The 17,907-nt window shown below is 33.6% G+C and overlaps 1 protein-coding gene and 1 non-coding gene across 2 annotated transcripts in view; both read right to left on the bottom strand.

Annotated features, from left to right (window-relative positions):
• Positions 1-7,159, bottom strand: part of LOC110426556 (uncharacterized) — an 8,334-nt gene extending 1,175 nt beyond the window's left edge. Inside the window, exons 1-11 of the mRNA XM_089785335.1 lie at positions 6,623-7,159; positions 6,317-6,558; positions 6,127-6,232; positions 4,517-4,764; positions 4,378-4,420; positions 4,025-4,051; positions 3,827-3,919; positions 2,238-2,395; positions 1,429-1,597; positions 1,221-1,343; positions 690-813 (exon numbers count right to left, since the gene is read on the bottom strand). Of these exons, the coding sequence (XP_089641461.1) occupies positions 690-813; positions 1,221-1,343; positions 1,429-1,597; positions 2,238-2,395; positions 3,827-3,919; positions 4,025-4,051; positions 4,378-4,420; positions 4,517-4,764; positions 6,127-6,232; positions 6,317-6,558; positions 6,623-7,159 (1,870 nt within the window). The remainder of the gene's footprint in view (positions 1-689; positions 814-1,220; positions 1,344-1,428; positions 1,598-2,237; positions 2,396-3,826; positions 3,920-4,024; positions 4,052-4,377; positions 4,421-4,516; positions 4,765-6,126; positions 6,233-6,316; positions 6,559-6,622) is intronic.
• A 9,875-nt stretch (positions 7,160-17,034) lies between these two features.
• Positions 17,035-17,141, bottom strand: LOC149526510 (small nucleolar RNA R71). Its single transcript, XR_016351929.1, has one exon. It is a non-coding gene; the product is annotated as a small nucleolar RNA R71 (small nucleolar RNA).
• Between the last annotated feature and the right edge of the window lie 766 nt (positions 17,142-17,907).

The following is a 17,907-nucleotide window of genomic DNA, read 5'->3' as shown; positions in this document are numbered from 1 at the left end:
GCAAAGTTGAACAGGAAAACTACATTAAGTTCAACTCAAATACATGATATTCAATTTGTCTGCTTAAAACAAAATGTTGCCCAAAAATTTCATGATTTTGGACAAATCAAGGATAGATACCAAGGCAATCCTTCCTCCACTAGTCAAAAGTACAATAATTCTTCTATTAAACATATGCTTTGTGAAAAAATCACGTTGTATCACAAACCTTGTGACAACTAGAAAGAGATATTTTAATCCTCTAACAGAAATACCATTAGTTTGGCCCCGATCTACTAGCTTAAGCATTTAGGTCTAATGGTTGAGTATCATGGTATTAGATCCCGTTTTATCTAAAGCTCTAAAATTCTAATCCTGATATCCTTTGCTATATTACATTTTAGGATCAGCAGGTAGTAAGCAGAGGAGCTGTGCTTAGACTACTTGGTGTGGCAAGGAGGGGAAGTCTTACATATAATGCTAGCTTGCCCCAGGTTACAAATGTATAAGAACCATACTTATACACATCTAATAGAGGTCCAGTCTAACCCTATAGTTACTAAGAAGTTGAAGGATTAGAAATTTAAAATTGAAAGTTCAAAGGGACATGAGCAATCAAGTAAAAATAGAGGAACATATAGCAATTTAAACACTTTCATCTTTTTATGTGAAACAGCTAAAACACACTACTCATTCGGTTCCTACAAAACTTACATTTAAGCAAATTTGGGGAAGGCGTCCACCCATGTAAATAGCTGCCATTGCCCAACCAAGAAAAGTTCCAACCCTGCTGCCTCCTCCAATACCGCTTTCTCCTAATGACGTAGCATTTACCTGAAATCCCAGTAAATGTTTGGTGATGCCTATCCCTCTTCGGCAAAGTTAAATTTAAAATATCACAATGAGTTCAACCTAGTTGAAGCAAAAGGGCATAAAAAGTAAGAGCTATGGAGCCAATAGGCATTCAAGAGCTTTCACATTCCCTAAAACATGGTGGCATCCAATTTACATGCTTATCCACAAGGAGGTGAATTCCAAATTTTTGACATGCTGAAACAGGAAGTCAAATAAAATAGGTAATGCTCATAAAAAAATAAATAAATTAAGGTTAACAAACATGTTGGATAGAGGAGGCTTAGGAGAAACTCTATAATGCTTTAATATCAGTCTATACATATAAGTGTGCTGTTCCAGCAAATGATTATGCACATAGAGAGGAAACTAATAGCAGGTTGAAGTACCTGGAGAAGCTTTCTTCCTATTTGTATCACGAATCCTTGATTTATTATCTCAGGCTCTACGTGAAGTTTATTAAATGCTGAGAGCTTGAAATTAAATGTGGCAATGAACATTAATACAGATACCTGAAACAGAGAAAAGTTAATTCATATATTACATTCTTTTTAAAATAGAATAGGATGCTAGTTCTTCAAGTTAATTAATAGTCACCAAGCATAGCAATGTTTTGGTGCTTGGAGGAGAGGCAGTCTGGGTAGAAACAAGTGCACCGAGCAATGGCTCTTCAACTGAATTTCTTGTATGAAAAGGAGTCGTCATTCTTTGTGCAAGGAAGCATCCTTCTGTGGGAGTATGACTAGTTGATAGAGATCTTGCTGACCTAACATAATATAAAAAACCAAACTGAACAATTATATCATCACTTTATGCATCATTCAGAAGGGCATACCAAAATATGCATATGGTTTTCTGTGACCTCCATCTTTCAGCATGACATATATCTTGAAGTAGTTTGATTCATTATATGTCCTACTGGTCACTGAAAACTTGGTTTCTAACCTTCTTTCAGGATCTCAAAAAGTATGAGAAAACTTGCTCTAAGTCTATCTTTGTGTCTGCATCAGCATCTATCAGTTACTCTTTCTTCCTAAATGTCCCAAAATTTTGTTGAACAACCAAAATGTGACATACAGAAATATGTCTTTGAAAGTGTACATGTAGTCAGGGTAGTGGGTAAACCAATTCTAAGTCTATGACATATGCTTAACTAAATGACAATCCAGGAGGTATATATGGAAATTTGATCTTTTAACTTGGATGGCAGAACCAATTCTAAGTTCAGTGAACCAAATATTCCAAAAAATAACAGAATCCAGATGCAAACTTCAAAAAAAAGAAAAGAAAGGAAAATAAATCATGTTGTTTGTGTTTCTCATGTACAAAGGTTGTTGAGGTGTAAGGTCCAAAAAGTAAAGCAAAATAGTGAAAATGTGAGAGCTTAAAGGTGAATATGGAATTACATGTAGTAAAATTCTTTGCCCGGAGAACTCTTTAAATTTATTGCTGGAAGAGGAATAGGAGAACTTAGTCTGTCAGCATCAACAACTTGTTTCACATCAAAATTGTTAATCTCTTTACCAACTCTTTCCACTGCCTCAGGTTGGTCCTCTTTGGAGCCCTACATATGAAACACAGTGAATTGTGGAATTTTGTTGCATGATACATATATGAAAACAAAATAAAAACCTTCATAGAAAAAAAAGCGACCATCAAAGACCAGTGAAGATGCTTAGTACTCCTGCAATGCTTTCAGAAGGTTATATTTGTGTTGATCTCCACTGCGGGAAAACTAAATACAAGTATGGAGAAAAGAACTGAGCGAATATCATGAAGATTCCATAGCATATCATGGTTAGATACATTGAGATTGTTCCATGACCACATATCAGGTACCTAAAAAGTTACATAGACTTGATCTCTCAACTTAAGACCTCCGACCACAAAAATTTGAAAGTTCTTTTCCTGGTATGCTTAGAATTTATTAACAGCAAAATGGAACATACTAAGTGCAAAAGCAGCACATAATGAAACAAGAGATTAGAAAGAAAGTTTAAATACAACTCGAATGTCCAAATAGAATGTCAGTGATAATAAGTTAATATCCTAGAAATGCAATTCCAACTTCTGCATATCAAGCTTTTTTTCTTCACATTAGAGCTAATGACACTAAAATCTACAGCCCTCCCAATATGTGCGTTTTCTGAAACCCATATTCCAAGCATGTAATAAATCAACCACTATATCTGGAATCACCCAAGTGGCCAAGCCACTACGAACAAAGCAAAAACTGGAGACCATAATTTTTAAGCTGTTGGACAATTAGGTAAAAGATGATCTATTGATTCATTGTTGTTCTGATACAAATGGTTATGTAGCTTATTTACATTTATTCCCTTTTCACTTCCTTGTGTATGGGCTTCCAATAAACTGAGGTACTATTAATTTCCATCCTTATTGATTATTAAATATAAAACTGAGAACAATTAGCCCCTAATGATTCATCCCTTGGTAAAGCAATCAAATCTATTTTATTAAGAGCTGACAGAACCAATTCTACATAATTGTTAAAACTACAACTCAACTGAAATCGAATTTTTGAGAAATCAAGTTTACCAAATCCATATCAAGATGACCAAGTATCTGTTTCATGTATTTGCATGATCATCACAATACACATAATTCCATAAGATACCATATACTCTTCTGAAGTAACATGAAAAACACAATGGATTTGCGTCTCCTTTCCCAATTCATATTTTTGTTGACCTTTTAAATAAATCCAATCCAAAGATTTATATCATTTAAATATACAACATAAAATACCATACAAGCTAGTCTTGGTTTAATGAAAAACTAAACATTTTTCTCTCCTGCTCACCATTTAACAAAATAGTCTATTTCCTTTCTCTACTAGGTTCACTGGTTTCGGGAGTGCAGAGCTTTAACTTGACCATTGAGTTATGCAATTAGACTCCAAGCAGAGATGAATTTGTAATGTACAAAATTGTTGCCTAAACTTTTCTAAGAGAAATGTAGCTAAACTTCTTACCTTGTGGCGCACTCCTTTGAACTTTAATCGAGGATAAATGTGACCATAGTACACACTCTGTGCCGAAAGAATTGAGCTAGTCATTGCATACAACTGTGCTTTGACGAAGGTCATGTAAATCAATAATTGAGAGTTAGAACAATATACTTATTAAGAATTGACTAGACTAACAACATTTTGGGTTTAGTATATTCTTACAACTGCCATATAGTATTGCGTCGGAAGCTGCAAAGGGAAGCAATAAAGTTTCAGTTCACTGGCTGCAATACTAATTCCCATAGGAAATCAAAATAATTATTTCTTTCAAACTAGACAAGAGCCCCATGAAGATTTATTCTTAATATTTTAGAAAGCAAGAGGACAAAGTGTCCCTAATAAAAAAATCATTCTCTCCTAATGTGATCTATCTTTTAGCAATGAATAGATGCATGTTTGTACGCTGGACAGCGAAAAAGTTGCACCGGTCTGATACGGGAACAGAAACAAACACAGAAAACAAGTAACAATCACCCAATCACCATATATATACAGGAAACGAGCAAAGCACTTACCGTAGCTGGTTCAAGAATACAACCGAAAAGATTGAAAAGATCCCTGCAAGTGCATAAGCAAGAAACAAAATGGAAACAGAATGGTAATAAAATCCTTCCGCTAAATAATATGGAGGTGAGAAAAGAAAGAAATTCTCACCCAACAATCCAAGTGATCAAGAAACCAAGGGAAAGTCCCTCAACGGACTTCTGCTTATAGTTGGTGATAATCTGAGGGATTTCAGCCACGGTCCAACTTATGATACTGATCAAACCCAAAGCAAAAGACCCTTCATCTCTTGCGCTGCAAATACAGTAGTTTATGTACACTCTCGCCCACTCCCAGCATTCCCCACACGTAATTACCATTATCTTGAGAAATTGCAAGAATCTTGTTATGCAAGTTTTCTGTATTAACAGAGAATGGACAAAGAAGTATTATTGATACTCAACAAATATAAAGGAGAAATAGTAATGATGTGTACAGTAATTGAATAACAGTACAGTGTAAGTAAAAATTAAGATTTAGAATTTTAGTAAACTTCAAACTCAACAATAACAAAAGGAAATTTAATCCTATTATAGTTTGTAAATAAATACTTATAACATAAATGTTATCGTTATATAAACATATAAGCTATATTTATGACCTATAAATATTTTATATAAAAAATTTGGTTACCAAAAATAAAAGTTTAAAATCAAAATCAATTATATTTGTTTAATTCACGTATGTGTTAAATTTAATCAATTATATTTCACAACTTTTTATTTAAAAAAAATTAGAGAAAAAGCGAAATTCGAACTTGGTACTTTGACTAAAAAAATCATGCATAAACTATTAAACCAAATACTATATGATTACAAAGAGATTAAACTGAAGAAAAGGGCTCTGAAATATTTCAAATTAAAGAATTAAGCATTTTTTGGATTATTGAATTCAATTAAATCCTTAATCAACTATATATCTTTAATTTTTTACCAGTTAGGAATTTGGAAAAGGTTTTTAATAAGTGTTTGAAGGCATGAAAGGAATTGTACCCTCGTTGTAGTGTACATGTATACACCATGATTATGGCACCGATTGCTGCAATCTGCAAGACTTGAATGACAGCAGAAGAAAATTGCTAGGCTATCTATCGAATAGATTCCATAGAAGCACATTGATATTGAGCCATGACATTGCTTTTTATCACATCAGGAAAGACTTGAATTACTCTAGTTTCCCTTGCGAACTCCATTAGCCCTTCTTCCCATATCAAGTTGAGGAAAAATCTTTATTATGAATTACTGATAAAATGTTTTAAGCAAAAGTTTCATCTTCAGATTCTAGGTGCTATGACTGCAGTTTATTTTGGATTTGACATAAGGCAAAACGATCTCAATTTTCATAAGAGGGAGCCGAGATTCTGGTGCATGGTCCAATCTAAGTGGTTGGAGTCAGCAATCATTTTTATTATTTGGTAAACCTCCAACCCAGATAGGGACAAGTGAAATTGAATTATGATCAGGTATGTGTTAGATTAATGTTTTGTTTCTATCACAGGTATCATTCTGGATATTAATGTTGTCCTGATGAGCCTTTGGATATTAATGTTATCAAGCAAGGATGATCAGCTAGAGAAGTGAAAACGTTTTCAATTTGCATTAAAACTGAAAGAATGTTAACTTGAGAAGAGAATGTTCCCCTTCATTTTCTATTTTTAAGATAATTTAATTTGTTTTATTCAAAAGAATTGAAAAAAAAAAGAACCAAAAACAGGAAAAGACAACAAAGGAAGTAGCTAAAAATCTTTTCATTGATTCCCTGCTCCTTTCCATCGTTGCTGGAGCCTCTTCCTCTGACTCCGGTGAGCTCTCCAGCCGAGGGAAAAGCCTGAAAAGAGCACGATCAATGTGCTTATACTACCATATCCTCCATCTCTTCCAAAAGATAAGGGGTGCAATGACAATTCCTAACCCAAAGAAAAACCCTATCTCAGCACTTATAAAATTCCAATCAATATCGCTCCCTGTCTCAGCTGTGGTCGATCTGCTTCCCAGTTTCAGAATCTGAAGGGGAGGGCTGTCTGGGGATAGACATTTTGCCTCTAAAGGTGGTCCACAGAATCCCCCATTGTTATCAAATGAATCATCTGAAAGCCACTGAAACTGATTACCTTTTGAGATGTTAAGGAATGCAAGGAAATTTAGTTTTGCCAGCTGTTGAGGAATACTGCCAAACAGGTTATTACTTGAGAGGTCCAAGGATTCCAGCTGTTGCAACTTTCCTAGTGATGGTGGGATTGCGCCCGCCCGTGAAAGCATTGTGTGACAAGTCCAGAGCATAGAGTGCTTTGAATTCACCGATCACATTTGGTATTGGCCCTTCAAATTTGGACATGCACAACACTTGCAATTCACTTAATGAAGCAGATATGGCCTGGCACCACTTTTTGCCCTGCGCTGATACCTTCACGCCATCAACGTAAAGTTCTTCTAGCTTTCTCAGATTTTGAGCAAGCATTCGTAGATTTGGGTTTTCAAGCTTCAATGGAACGTCTCTAGGGAAGTTTAGCGTAGATAAATCAAGAGTAACCAACCTTGTCATTCGTGAAATCGCTACAGGTATTTGACCACTGAAGCCAGCATTTGACAAATTGAGGTAACTCGAATCCGCGAGCTCATCAAGCCCAGAAGGAATTGTGGAGTTGAATCTGTTATATGCCAAATTTGGACTCTGGAGACACAGAAGACCGAAGAGGCTGCTTGAATTGTTAATCACACCGGAGATTGAGTAGTTCGATAACATGACCACCTGCATCGCAGCTTACACCATCCCAAGAACAGCAATCCATGCTTTGATTCCACTTCACCAGCTTCACAGATAAAGTAGAATCCAGGCCATTTTTCAATCCGAGCAGCAACTCTTGTTCCTTGTTTGTTTCTTCTTTGTTCATATATGTTAACAATTATTGTCGGGTTTGGTGGGAAGTAGGAGGCCCTTATCAAAAGTAGTATTGGTTTTGTCAAATTATCCATATCAACACTATCATTCACTTTGTTCTTTTTATTATTTAAAGAAAAAGGCCAATTTTAATTTTATTATTTATGAATAGAAATTATGACCCGGTTAAGTATTGTTGACTTTTTTTTTTTTAATTTAAGCTAAATATTCAAATTTCACTTTTGAAAAACATTTTCAAAACTTAATTTAGTTTTACATTTAACTGTTGATCTTAAATTGTTTTGTCAGCTGGGAAATTTTGATATAGTCAATGAAATCCAAGTATATATACAAGTTTAATTCACCATTTATCTTACAGTTGCATACAATAGACTTAAAGGTTTTGAGTTGATGATAATAAACAGCCTCTTGGTCTAATTATTAATTCAATAATATATAACTCAATATCTTTTCATATTTTCGTTAGAAAATTTTTTTTAAGATTTTCGGTTGATAATTTTTATAATCTCTTTAGTATTTATAATTTAAAAAATTTTGTCTATTTTTTCCAAATTAATTCTTATCAATCCCAAAACCACAATCGGTTGCCGGCCGGGGACTTGGTCTTCCCTATGCTTTCCAATTCTTGGTCGTCATGCTTGATTTGTCTAGCATATGATGGAGAATTTTCATTGTAGTCCCTTCCAAAAATTTATAGCGTGACCTCTCTGTACAAATGCTTGGTAATTGATATGTAACAACGGATGGGAGAAGAGGGAATAACTCTAACCTAAATTGCATAAATTTATTGGACTAACAACTCAGCTTCAACCACAAGAATGGAAAAATCTGTATGATTCAGTCATTAGCATCCCGAGTTGCTCTTTTCTCGAATTGCCAACACGTCAATGGACATTGTCTTCTGACTGTAGCATTAACGAAAATCTAGTAAGCTTGTTTGGAATTGGAAGTATGGGTGTTTTGGTAAAACAAAGCAAGGAACACCCAACCGCTACAAGTCCTGTCTATTGCTTTCAGCAAACCATCGGATATCTGAACTTCCAGTTGTCCTAATCCAAGGCAAAACAATAAATTGTGAAAATTGATTCCTATCAATCCCTGGAAATTGACTTCGAAAAGACGAAACAGAGAGATGAGGGAGCCAACTCATCAGATGCACAAGGAAAGAGAGCGGAGAATATGGCGAAGAAGCAGCAGGTTATGGTTTTTGCAGCATGGGGTGTCAGGACCAGCTTCCAATCGCTTGTTGCCCTTCCTATTGCCATTGTAGTCGTTGCCGCCATCTATCTGAGACAAAAGAAATGAACAACTCTTCGAGTACGGGGACTATACATGAAAGTTCTAGTCGCAGCTTCGCGTCAAGATGCAATTTGTTTTCAGGGCTATACAAAGAGAGAGAATGCACGTTTATGTCTGATCAATTAGCTAGCTTGTGAAAAGTGGGAGAAAGGCCTTAACTATCAGTTTCCGTTTATTGTTAATTTCACAACAGAAGTATCAAGCATGCAGAAAAGAAAGTAAAGACAATGAAAAACAGAGCAACTTTGTTAATATCAATTATCAAATTAACTGAAGAAAGATAAATAAATATGCACATGAGATGCATGATTAACACTGGTACAAAATCACTAAGTGTTTAACATAACATTAAGGTAAGCATGCAATGCTCACACGTTCAAAGGACATGTAGCAGCAACAAGCACTCTAGCTTATCAAACCCATACAACAAAGCAAAATGGACACCTGTCCAATACTTAGTTAAACAAAAATAACACTCAAGTTAATTTTTATCTCAACACTCCTCCTAAACACTAACTTGATGAACATTTCATTTGCTTCTTAGTTCTTCAAACCTGGACAAGTGCAGAGATTTAGTTAGAATGTCTACAAGTTGATCACTGGAACTACAATGCTGAATGGAGATTTCTGGATTCTTTTCAGCTTCCCTCAAGGCATGGTATTTGACCTTGATATGTTTTGTTTTGCTATGAAAAACAGGATTTTTCACCATAGCAATAGCAAACTTGTTGTCCACATACAACTTGATTGGAGGCACATGAAGAAAACCAAGATCAGTTAAAATTTTCTTCACCCAGATGTCTTGATTTGCAGGTGTAGCTGCTGTTATATACTCTGCTTATGCAGAGGATTGAGTAGTAGTCTCTTGCTTTTTTGAATTCCAACAAAGACACCATTTCCGAGTGTAAACATATATCCAGAAGTACTTTTGCAATCATCCACACATCCTGCCCAGTCACTATCTGAGAAACCAACTAACTTAACTGACTTTGCATCAAAATAAGTGAATTGAAGACTAAGATTAACAGTTCCTCTTAAATATCTAAACACTCTTTTAGCTGTTGAAAAATGTTTAGTGGTAGGAATTTGCATGAATCTAGACAGATAATTCACAGCAAACATCAAGTCTGGCCTTGAAGCACAAATTTAACGCAATGATCCTATCAAGCTTCTAAATGCTGAAGGATTTTCAAGTACAAATACCTTATCAACTGACAGCTTCTCATGAGTAACAAGTGGAGTTCCTACAATCTTGTAACCTAACATTTTAAACTTGTCCAGAACTTCACCCATGTAATTTGATTGAAATATATAAATTCCTGTATTGCCTTAAAGAATCTGTAATCCTAGAAAATAGCTCATCCATCCAAGATCAGTCATTCTGAATCTGTTTTGCATTTCAAATTTGAGTTTTGCAATTCTTTGATCATCTCCTCCTGTAACTAACATGTCATCAATATATAATGAGATAATCAAAGGATTTTAATCACTAGTTTTCTGTATATACAAGGTAGCTTCATTACTGCTCTTTTGAAATCCTTGACTCTTTAGATAGTCATCAAACTTGCAGTACCAAGCACGTGGCGCCTGCTTCAAAACATAAACAGCCTTATGAAGTTTGTATTCCTTGTCTCTATTAGGCTCAATTTCAAAACCATAAGGGTGCTTGATGGAAATTGCTTCCTGCAAATCACCATTTAAGAAAGCAGATTTAATGTCTAAATGGAATATTTTCCATTTAAACTTAGCTGACAATGCTATTTGCAATCGAATGGTATCCATGCTAGCAACTGATGCAAATGTTTCATGATAGTCTACATCAGGTAATTGAGCAAAGCCTTTGACAACCAACCTTGCTTTATGGTTGTTGAAAAAACCATCAGAGTTCAATTTCTTTCTAAACACCCATTTCACTCTATGAACATGATAATGCTTAGGCTTATCTACTGAGCTCTATGTCTTGTTGAGATTTATCATCTTCACTTCCTCTTTCATAGCTTCTTCCATTCTGGTAACATAACAGTAGGTGTAGCAAGCTCAGATACTGCTACATTATAGCTTTCATAAATCTCCTGTAACAGTTGGGTACCTTTCACAAGAAGTTCATATACAATCTATTTTGTATCAAACATCTTATCATTGCTTACAGGTTGAAGATCAACATCTTCACCTAAAATTCTAGTATACTGCACTTGATTTTGCTCTCAGTTCCAGTATGCTCTTTCATCAAATGCTACAAGTTTGCTAACAAAGACTTGAGTAGACTCAATTTGATAAACTTTGTAACTTTACATTGTTGACTGTAACCAATAAAAATTCCCATCTTTACCTTGGGCTATAGCTTATCTTTAAGTTCTTCAGGAACATGAAGATAACAAATGGATCCAAAGATCCTCGAATGATCCACAAAAGGCCTGATGTTATGCCAAGCTTCATAAGGAGTTTATTATTCATAGCTTAAGTGATCAAGATATTCTTCAGATAGACTGCAGTGCTAGCTGCTTCAGCCCAGAAGCTTTTAGGAAGCATCTTTTCAAATTAAAGGCACCTGAACATCTCAACAATTGTTCTGTTCTTCCTTTTATTGACACCATTCTGTTTAGGACAATATATAGCTGTTAATTGATGACGAATACCCTCATTCTCTGTATAGCTTGTGAACTTTGAAGAAGTATATTATCCTCCATTATCTGTCTTTAGTGCCTTGATCTCGCAACCAAATTTATTCTCAACTCTAGCTTTGAATTTTTGAAACATTGAAAACACTTCTGACTTATGCTATATCAAATAAATCTAGGTCATTCTAGACATATCATCAATAAAAATAACAAAATATTTGCTTTCGTTTAGAGAGGGCTTACCATAGGTCCAGCACCATCAGAACGAACTAAGTCTGATCTGTTTTCTACTTTATTCAAACTTAACTTGGGAAAAAACTTTATAGTCAACTTACCATACTGATAGGAACTGTATATAGGACCATTTCCATGCAATTTAGGAAGATCCAACAACAAACCAGAGGCATTTGCTTGCAGTAAAGACTTATAATTGCAATGGCCTAGCTTTTTGTGCCATAAATAGGTTTGTTTTGATGAAGATTCTATTTTAGACAAACACATATTGCCCCATTTAATAGGAAAATAGTTTCTGACCATAGGAACAAACATCATATAGACACCAAAAGGTTCATAAACTGTGCAGGCATTATTTTTGAATACCAGCATATAATCATCATCAATTAATTGACCGACACATAATAAATTTTGAGTTATTTTAAAACCAGAAGCATATTTAGAACATACTTGGTGCCTGAAGCAGTTTGGATTGCAACTGTTCCTTTCCCTATAGAATCCAGTATAAAGCCATTTCCAATTTTAACTGAAGAACAGTGATCAGTATCAAGTTTAGAGAATAACTCAACCTTTGAAGTCATATGATTAGAATGTGCATTGTTAAGAAGCCACTGTTTTTTATCTATTGAGTTAGAATCTTTAATAGCCATGAACAAGACTTCTTTTGCAACTTCAGTTTTCTCGACTTGTTTTGCAATCTGGGATTTTTTATCTACAACCTTAGCTTTCTTCTTGTAGGATTTTTCTACATGTCCTAATTGCTTACATGCATTACATTTGACCTTAAGTCTAAACTAGCAATAAGCTTCAGAATGGCTTCTCTTCTTACAATAAGAACAAACTAGAAACTTGCTTTTTTTATTTTGAAACCTTCTAGTAGCTATACCAGCTTTGTCTTTTTCTTTATTTTCATTTGAATTCTTTTTAAACGAAGAATCAACAAGAGCTTTACCTTTTGCATGAGGTGTCAATGCATGGTCAACTATTTCATCTCTTCTTACTGCCTTTCTCTGTTCATCAACCTCCAAAGCGCTAACCAAGTCTGATATTGAAAGTTCTGAGATGTCCTTTACTTGTTCTAGAGAAGTGATTGTGGTGTCAAACCTCTCTGGTAAGCTTAACATAATCTTTTCTACTACCTTGAAGTCAGTAAGAGAGTCTCTTATGAGTCTGATCTAGTTTATCGATTTCATCAGATCTTCAACAAATTCACCTACTGTCTAATTCTCTTTCATTCTCAAAAGCTCATATTTCTTTCTGAGATTTTACAAATGCACCTGTTTATTTCTTGTAAACCTCAAAAACTCCTTCTTAAGCTTACTCCAAGCCTAGTTTACAGTCTCACATCCCATTATTCTGTTAAAAACTGATTTAGACACAACTAAATGTATGAAAGACAAAAATCTATATCTCTTTGTAATGTCTTTTTCATGTAGCATTCTCTTTCAGCACTGGTAATTCAGTCTTAATCTCAACAGCATTCCAAAGATTAACAACTCTGAGAAATGCTTTCATTTTTATGGCCCAAATAGCATAGTTTGAACCATCAAAAGAAGGTGGTGATTGCTGTGTAATAGTTGAGGTTGAAGTTGACATTGTTTGAAAAGAAGTTGGGTTATAGCAGATGAAAGATGAGATTTTAAGATTGTTTGTAAATATTTAAGTGACTCAAGGATCGGTTATGTGCTCTAATACCATGTTATTGTTAATTCACAATAAAAGTAGCAAGCATTTAGAGAAGAAAGTAAAGACAATGAGAAACAAAGGAATTTGGTTAATATCAATCATCACTTGAAGAGAGATACATAAATATATACATGAGATGCATGATTAAGACTTGTGCAAAATCACCAAGTGTTTAACATAACATTAAGGTAAGCATGCAATCCTTACACATTCAAAGGACATGTAGTAGCAACAAGCACTCTAGCTTAGCAAACCAGTATAACAAAGCAAAATGGACCCTTGTCCAATACTTGGTTAAACAAAAATAATACTCAAGCTAGTTTTTATCTCAATATTCTAGAGATGGCAACCTCACAGTGTGACCTCATTAAGTTTCTTTTACTCCTTTTTGTTAATTTTGCATTCCAGATGCATATATTTATATCCATAAGAACCATATAAAAACAAGGATGACGATGGTTTTAAGATTGCATTTGACAATGTTTTTGAGTTTTGTGCAATATTTCCTTGTTTTATGTTAACAAGGTTCCATGTACTGGAAAGTTCAATTCTTTGCAAGAGAACAACAACTAGATAAAAATAACATGATATATCACTTCCTATATCATGACATAGGATGAACCTTAATATGTATCTCTATTGTGGAAGCGTTATCTTATGTTTCTCGATGTAAAGACACACTAATCTCAATAAATACGTAAGTATGTTATTAGCTTACTTGCACATTAAATTAAGGAGGATTATTTTCATAGTTATCTTTTTTTAGTTATCTTTTATTTTACTTGTATAGGTTACTTGCTTCTTTATTTTAGGCATAATATATAAAAAAATCGCTAAACTATATAAGAAAATTCAAATAATTTTTTATATTTTTATTACATCCAATCAAGTCCTTGTATTTTTATTTTAAACCAAATAAGTCTTTATACTTTTTATTTTGAGTCAATTAAAACCTTATTACTAATAATTAACTTAATCAAAATGTCATTTGTTATTTCATGTCGCGTGACGCTGATGTGGTATACTAAAATATCATAATTGATTATGATATGACGTACTAATGTATTATAATTGATAATGACATGACATACTAATTTGATATGATAACATAATCATATGGCATTTTTCACTCTCCACATCTATATCATGTGGATATAAAAAGACAAGTGATATTTTTATTAATGGCAATTAATCAATCATTAGTCATAAAGGCTTAATTGATGTCAAACAAAAGTATAGGGATTTGATTGAATGTAATAAAAAAATAAGAGTTTATATGAATATTCTTGAATAGCTGAATGGCTTATTTGAGTATTATGTTTTTATTTTATTTAAGAATTATATTAATCTCACATGGGTCTCTTTTTTAGGAATAATTATATAAAACCCTATTAGGTTAATTGTTAAACACAGTCAAGTTGAGAATTAATAAAAATTTAAATAAACAGTGCTTATTTTTTCTAAACTCTTTTAAAAAGAGCAAGAGGTTCTACTATTTCTTTAGATTCTCTAACCTCTAGACTATAAAAGAATCTAGAGCTTTTAGTAATTTTTGATACAAAGATTTTAGTAGAAGAGTCTAGGGGTTCTAGTATTTCTTTATATATAGTCTAGAAGTTCTAGCATTTCTTTATATAGAGATTCTAGTAGAAGAGTCTAGAGGTTCTAGTATTTCTTTATATATAATTTTTATATATACAGAAAGTAACAATGCAATTTGTATGAGCAACACAATGAAAAGGATAACAAAGTAGACTTAGTTATCAGACTAGGATAGGGAACAGAAACAAACACCTAAAACAAGTAAAAATCAACATAATATATATATATATATATATACAGGAAGCGAGCAAAACACTTACAGTAATCAATTCAAGAATACAACTGAAAAGATTGAAAAGATCCCTGCAAATAGAATGGTGATAAAATCTTTTTGGTAAATAATACGGAAGAAAAAGTGATGGTAGAATAGAAGAAATACCCACCCAACAATCCAAGTAATCAAGAAACCAAGGGAGAGGCCCTTAACGGATTTCTCCTAATAGTTGGTGATAATCTGAGGGATTTTAGTGACGCTCCAACTTATGGTATTGATCAAACCCAAAGCAAATGACCCTTCATCTCTTGTGGTGCAAATACAGTAGTATAAGTACACTTTCACCCATTCCCAGCATTCCCTACGTCTTACGCACGTAATTGCCATTATCTTAAGAAAATGAAAGAATCATATTCTGCAAATTTTCTTTATTAATAGAAAATGGACAAAGAAGTACTATTGATACTCAAGGCTATTAATAAACATAACAATCAAAGGTAAAACAGTAATGTATCTGTACAGTAATTGAGTAACAGTACATTGTATAGTAAAAATTAAGATTCAGAATTTTAGTAAGCTTCAAGCCCAATAGTAAAGAAAGGAAATTTAATCCTATAGTAGTTGTAGATAAATATTTGTAACTTAAATGTTATTGTTATATAAACATATATGCTATATTTATAACTTATAAATACTTTATATAAAAAAACCAATTAATTTGATTAATCAGAAACAAATTTTTAGAGTCAAATTAATTATATTTTACATCAATTATACTTCATACTTTATATAAAGATCACTTCTTGTTGATTTTCATGAGAATGTTTAATTTACGTGCGTTTTAAATTTAATTAATTATATTTCACTACTCTTTTTTTTTAGAAAAAAAATTGGAGAAAAGTGAAATTCAAGCCTTGCTCTTTGAATACAGAGATTATGCATCAACTATCAAACCAGACACTATATGGTTACAAAGAGATTAAATTGAAGAATAGGGCTATAAAATATATCAAATTAAACAATTAAGCATTTTTGGATTATTGAATTCAGTTAAATCCTTAATCATTAATATATCTTCAATTTTTTACCAATTAGGAATTTTGAACAAAATTGTCACTCGGTATAAATGATCAAAATGATTTCATCATGCATTAACTTTGATAGAGTCAATGTGTACCTTACAAGTCGATGGACATGTTTTATAGGAAACATTGATATTGATTTTAGTGACATTTTGTGCTTCGTTAATTATTTAATTAATCAATTATTTTTATTTAGTTGATCCTTTGAAATCGAGAGCTTGCATGAGATTATTTTGTTAGAAGTTTAGTACTTAGTAAAAATAGGTGCAAATCTCTCTAGGAAACAATACTCGACTTACTTTATATTACTTGTAATACTACGTGCACTTACATGTATAATCTGATTAACAAGTTTTTGACGCCATTGCCAGAGATTTATTTTTCTATTTATATTTACTGATATTAAATTAAATAGATTGTCTTAGACCAAGTTTTCCTTCTCTTTTATGTTTTTTAGGTGTGTTCGACGTTGTATGCACAGAGCATGAAACTTAAAGACTATCTTATGTTACCTGGAGATCAAGTGGACATTTCAACGACTGAGATGGGAAAGTCAATAGGATTTTAATTCTTCTAGTACAATGGATGAACAACCAAGAAAGTGGCAAGTCCAAGAGAGGGTAGTTGAAGAGAATCATTCGTTAAAGGACTATGTTGTCCTTTTAGTATAAGGTATCCCATCAAGCATCAGAAGGCAAACCATTTAAGCAAATAATTTCGAGATCAAGTTGGCCATCATCATTATGCTCTCGACGTCAATCTAATTTGGGGTTTTCTAAATGATGATCCAAATGCTCACATATCTAATTTTCTTGAAATATGTGACACAAGAACAACGGGATCATAGATGATGCCATTAGACTAAGATTATTTCCATTTTCATTGAGGGACAGAGCAAAGGTATGGTTGAATTCTTTACCCATAGGCTTAATCACAACATGGGATGACCTTACCTAAAAGTTTCTTGCAAAATACTTCCCTTTAGCGAAAATAGCGAAGATAAGGAATGATATCTCTTCGTTCATATAGTTTGATAGTGGGACATTATATAAAGCTTGGGATAGATACAAGGACTTACTTAGGCGCTGCCCACATCATGGCTTATCGAAGTGACTTCAAGTTTAGACATTCTACAATGGATTGTGCAGCCAAGTTCAAGATACAATTGACGTAGCTACAAAAGGAGCTCTCATGGGAAAGAGCATCGATAAAGCATATGACCTATTGGAAGAGATGGCATCAAATAATTATTAGTGGCCATCAGAATAATCCAAACATAGAATAGAAGTCAAAGCTCACAAGATTAATGCCATCATAGCATTAACTGCATAGTTAGCTACTCTAACTGAAAAGTTCAATTCTTTTAGTACTAATCTTGTTCAAAGTCTTTTTATAGTTGTGATAATTGTGGGGATGGACACGTTAGTGACTAGTGTCCAAATAACAACGTGGAAACAGTTCAATTCGTTGGCAACAGACAGCAAACCAACTCTTTCTCCAATACATATAATCTTAGATGGAGAAACTATCCAAACTTCTCATGGGGAAACAACAAGGGAACATCAACTTCAAAACCAAATATACCAGCTAGTTTTCAAGAGCAAGTGAAAACCCCCATTCTTGAGAAGAAGCCATCCATGGAGGAGTTAATAATGCAATATATGACCAAGACAGACTCCCTCATCAATAGTCAGGCAGTATCACTAAGAAACCTTGAAACGTAAGTTGGGCAATTAGCAAGAACAATTAACAATAGGGCTTAAGGAACATTGCCTAGTAACGCTATGACAAACCAAAGAAGGGAGGGCAAAAAACATGTGAAGGCCATCTCCTTGAGAAGTGGAAAAACAATTGAGGGCAATACTAAAC

The sequence above is a fragment of the Theobroma umbraticum genome, unplaced genomic scaffold, assembly GCF_002168275.2.
Source record: "Theobroma umbraticum cultivar Fairchild unplaced genomic scaffold, ASM216827v3 scaffold_89.0, whole genome shotgun sequence".
NCBI classification, from domain to species: Eukaryota; Viridiplantae; Streptophyta; class Magnoliopsida; order Malvales; family Malvaceae; genus Theobroma; species Theobroma umbraticum.
This window is presented reverse-complemented; position numbering and strand designations above follow the sequence as displayed.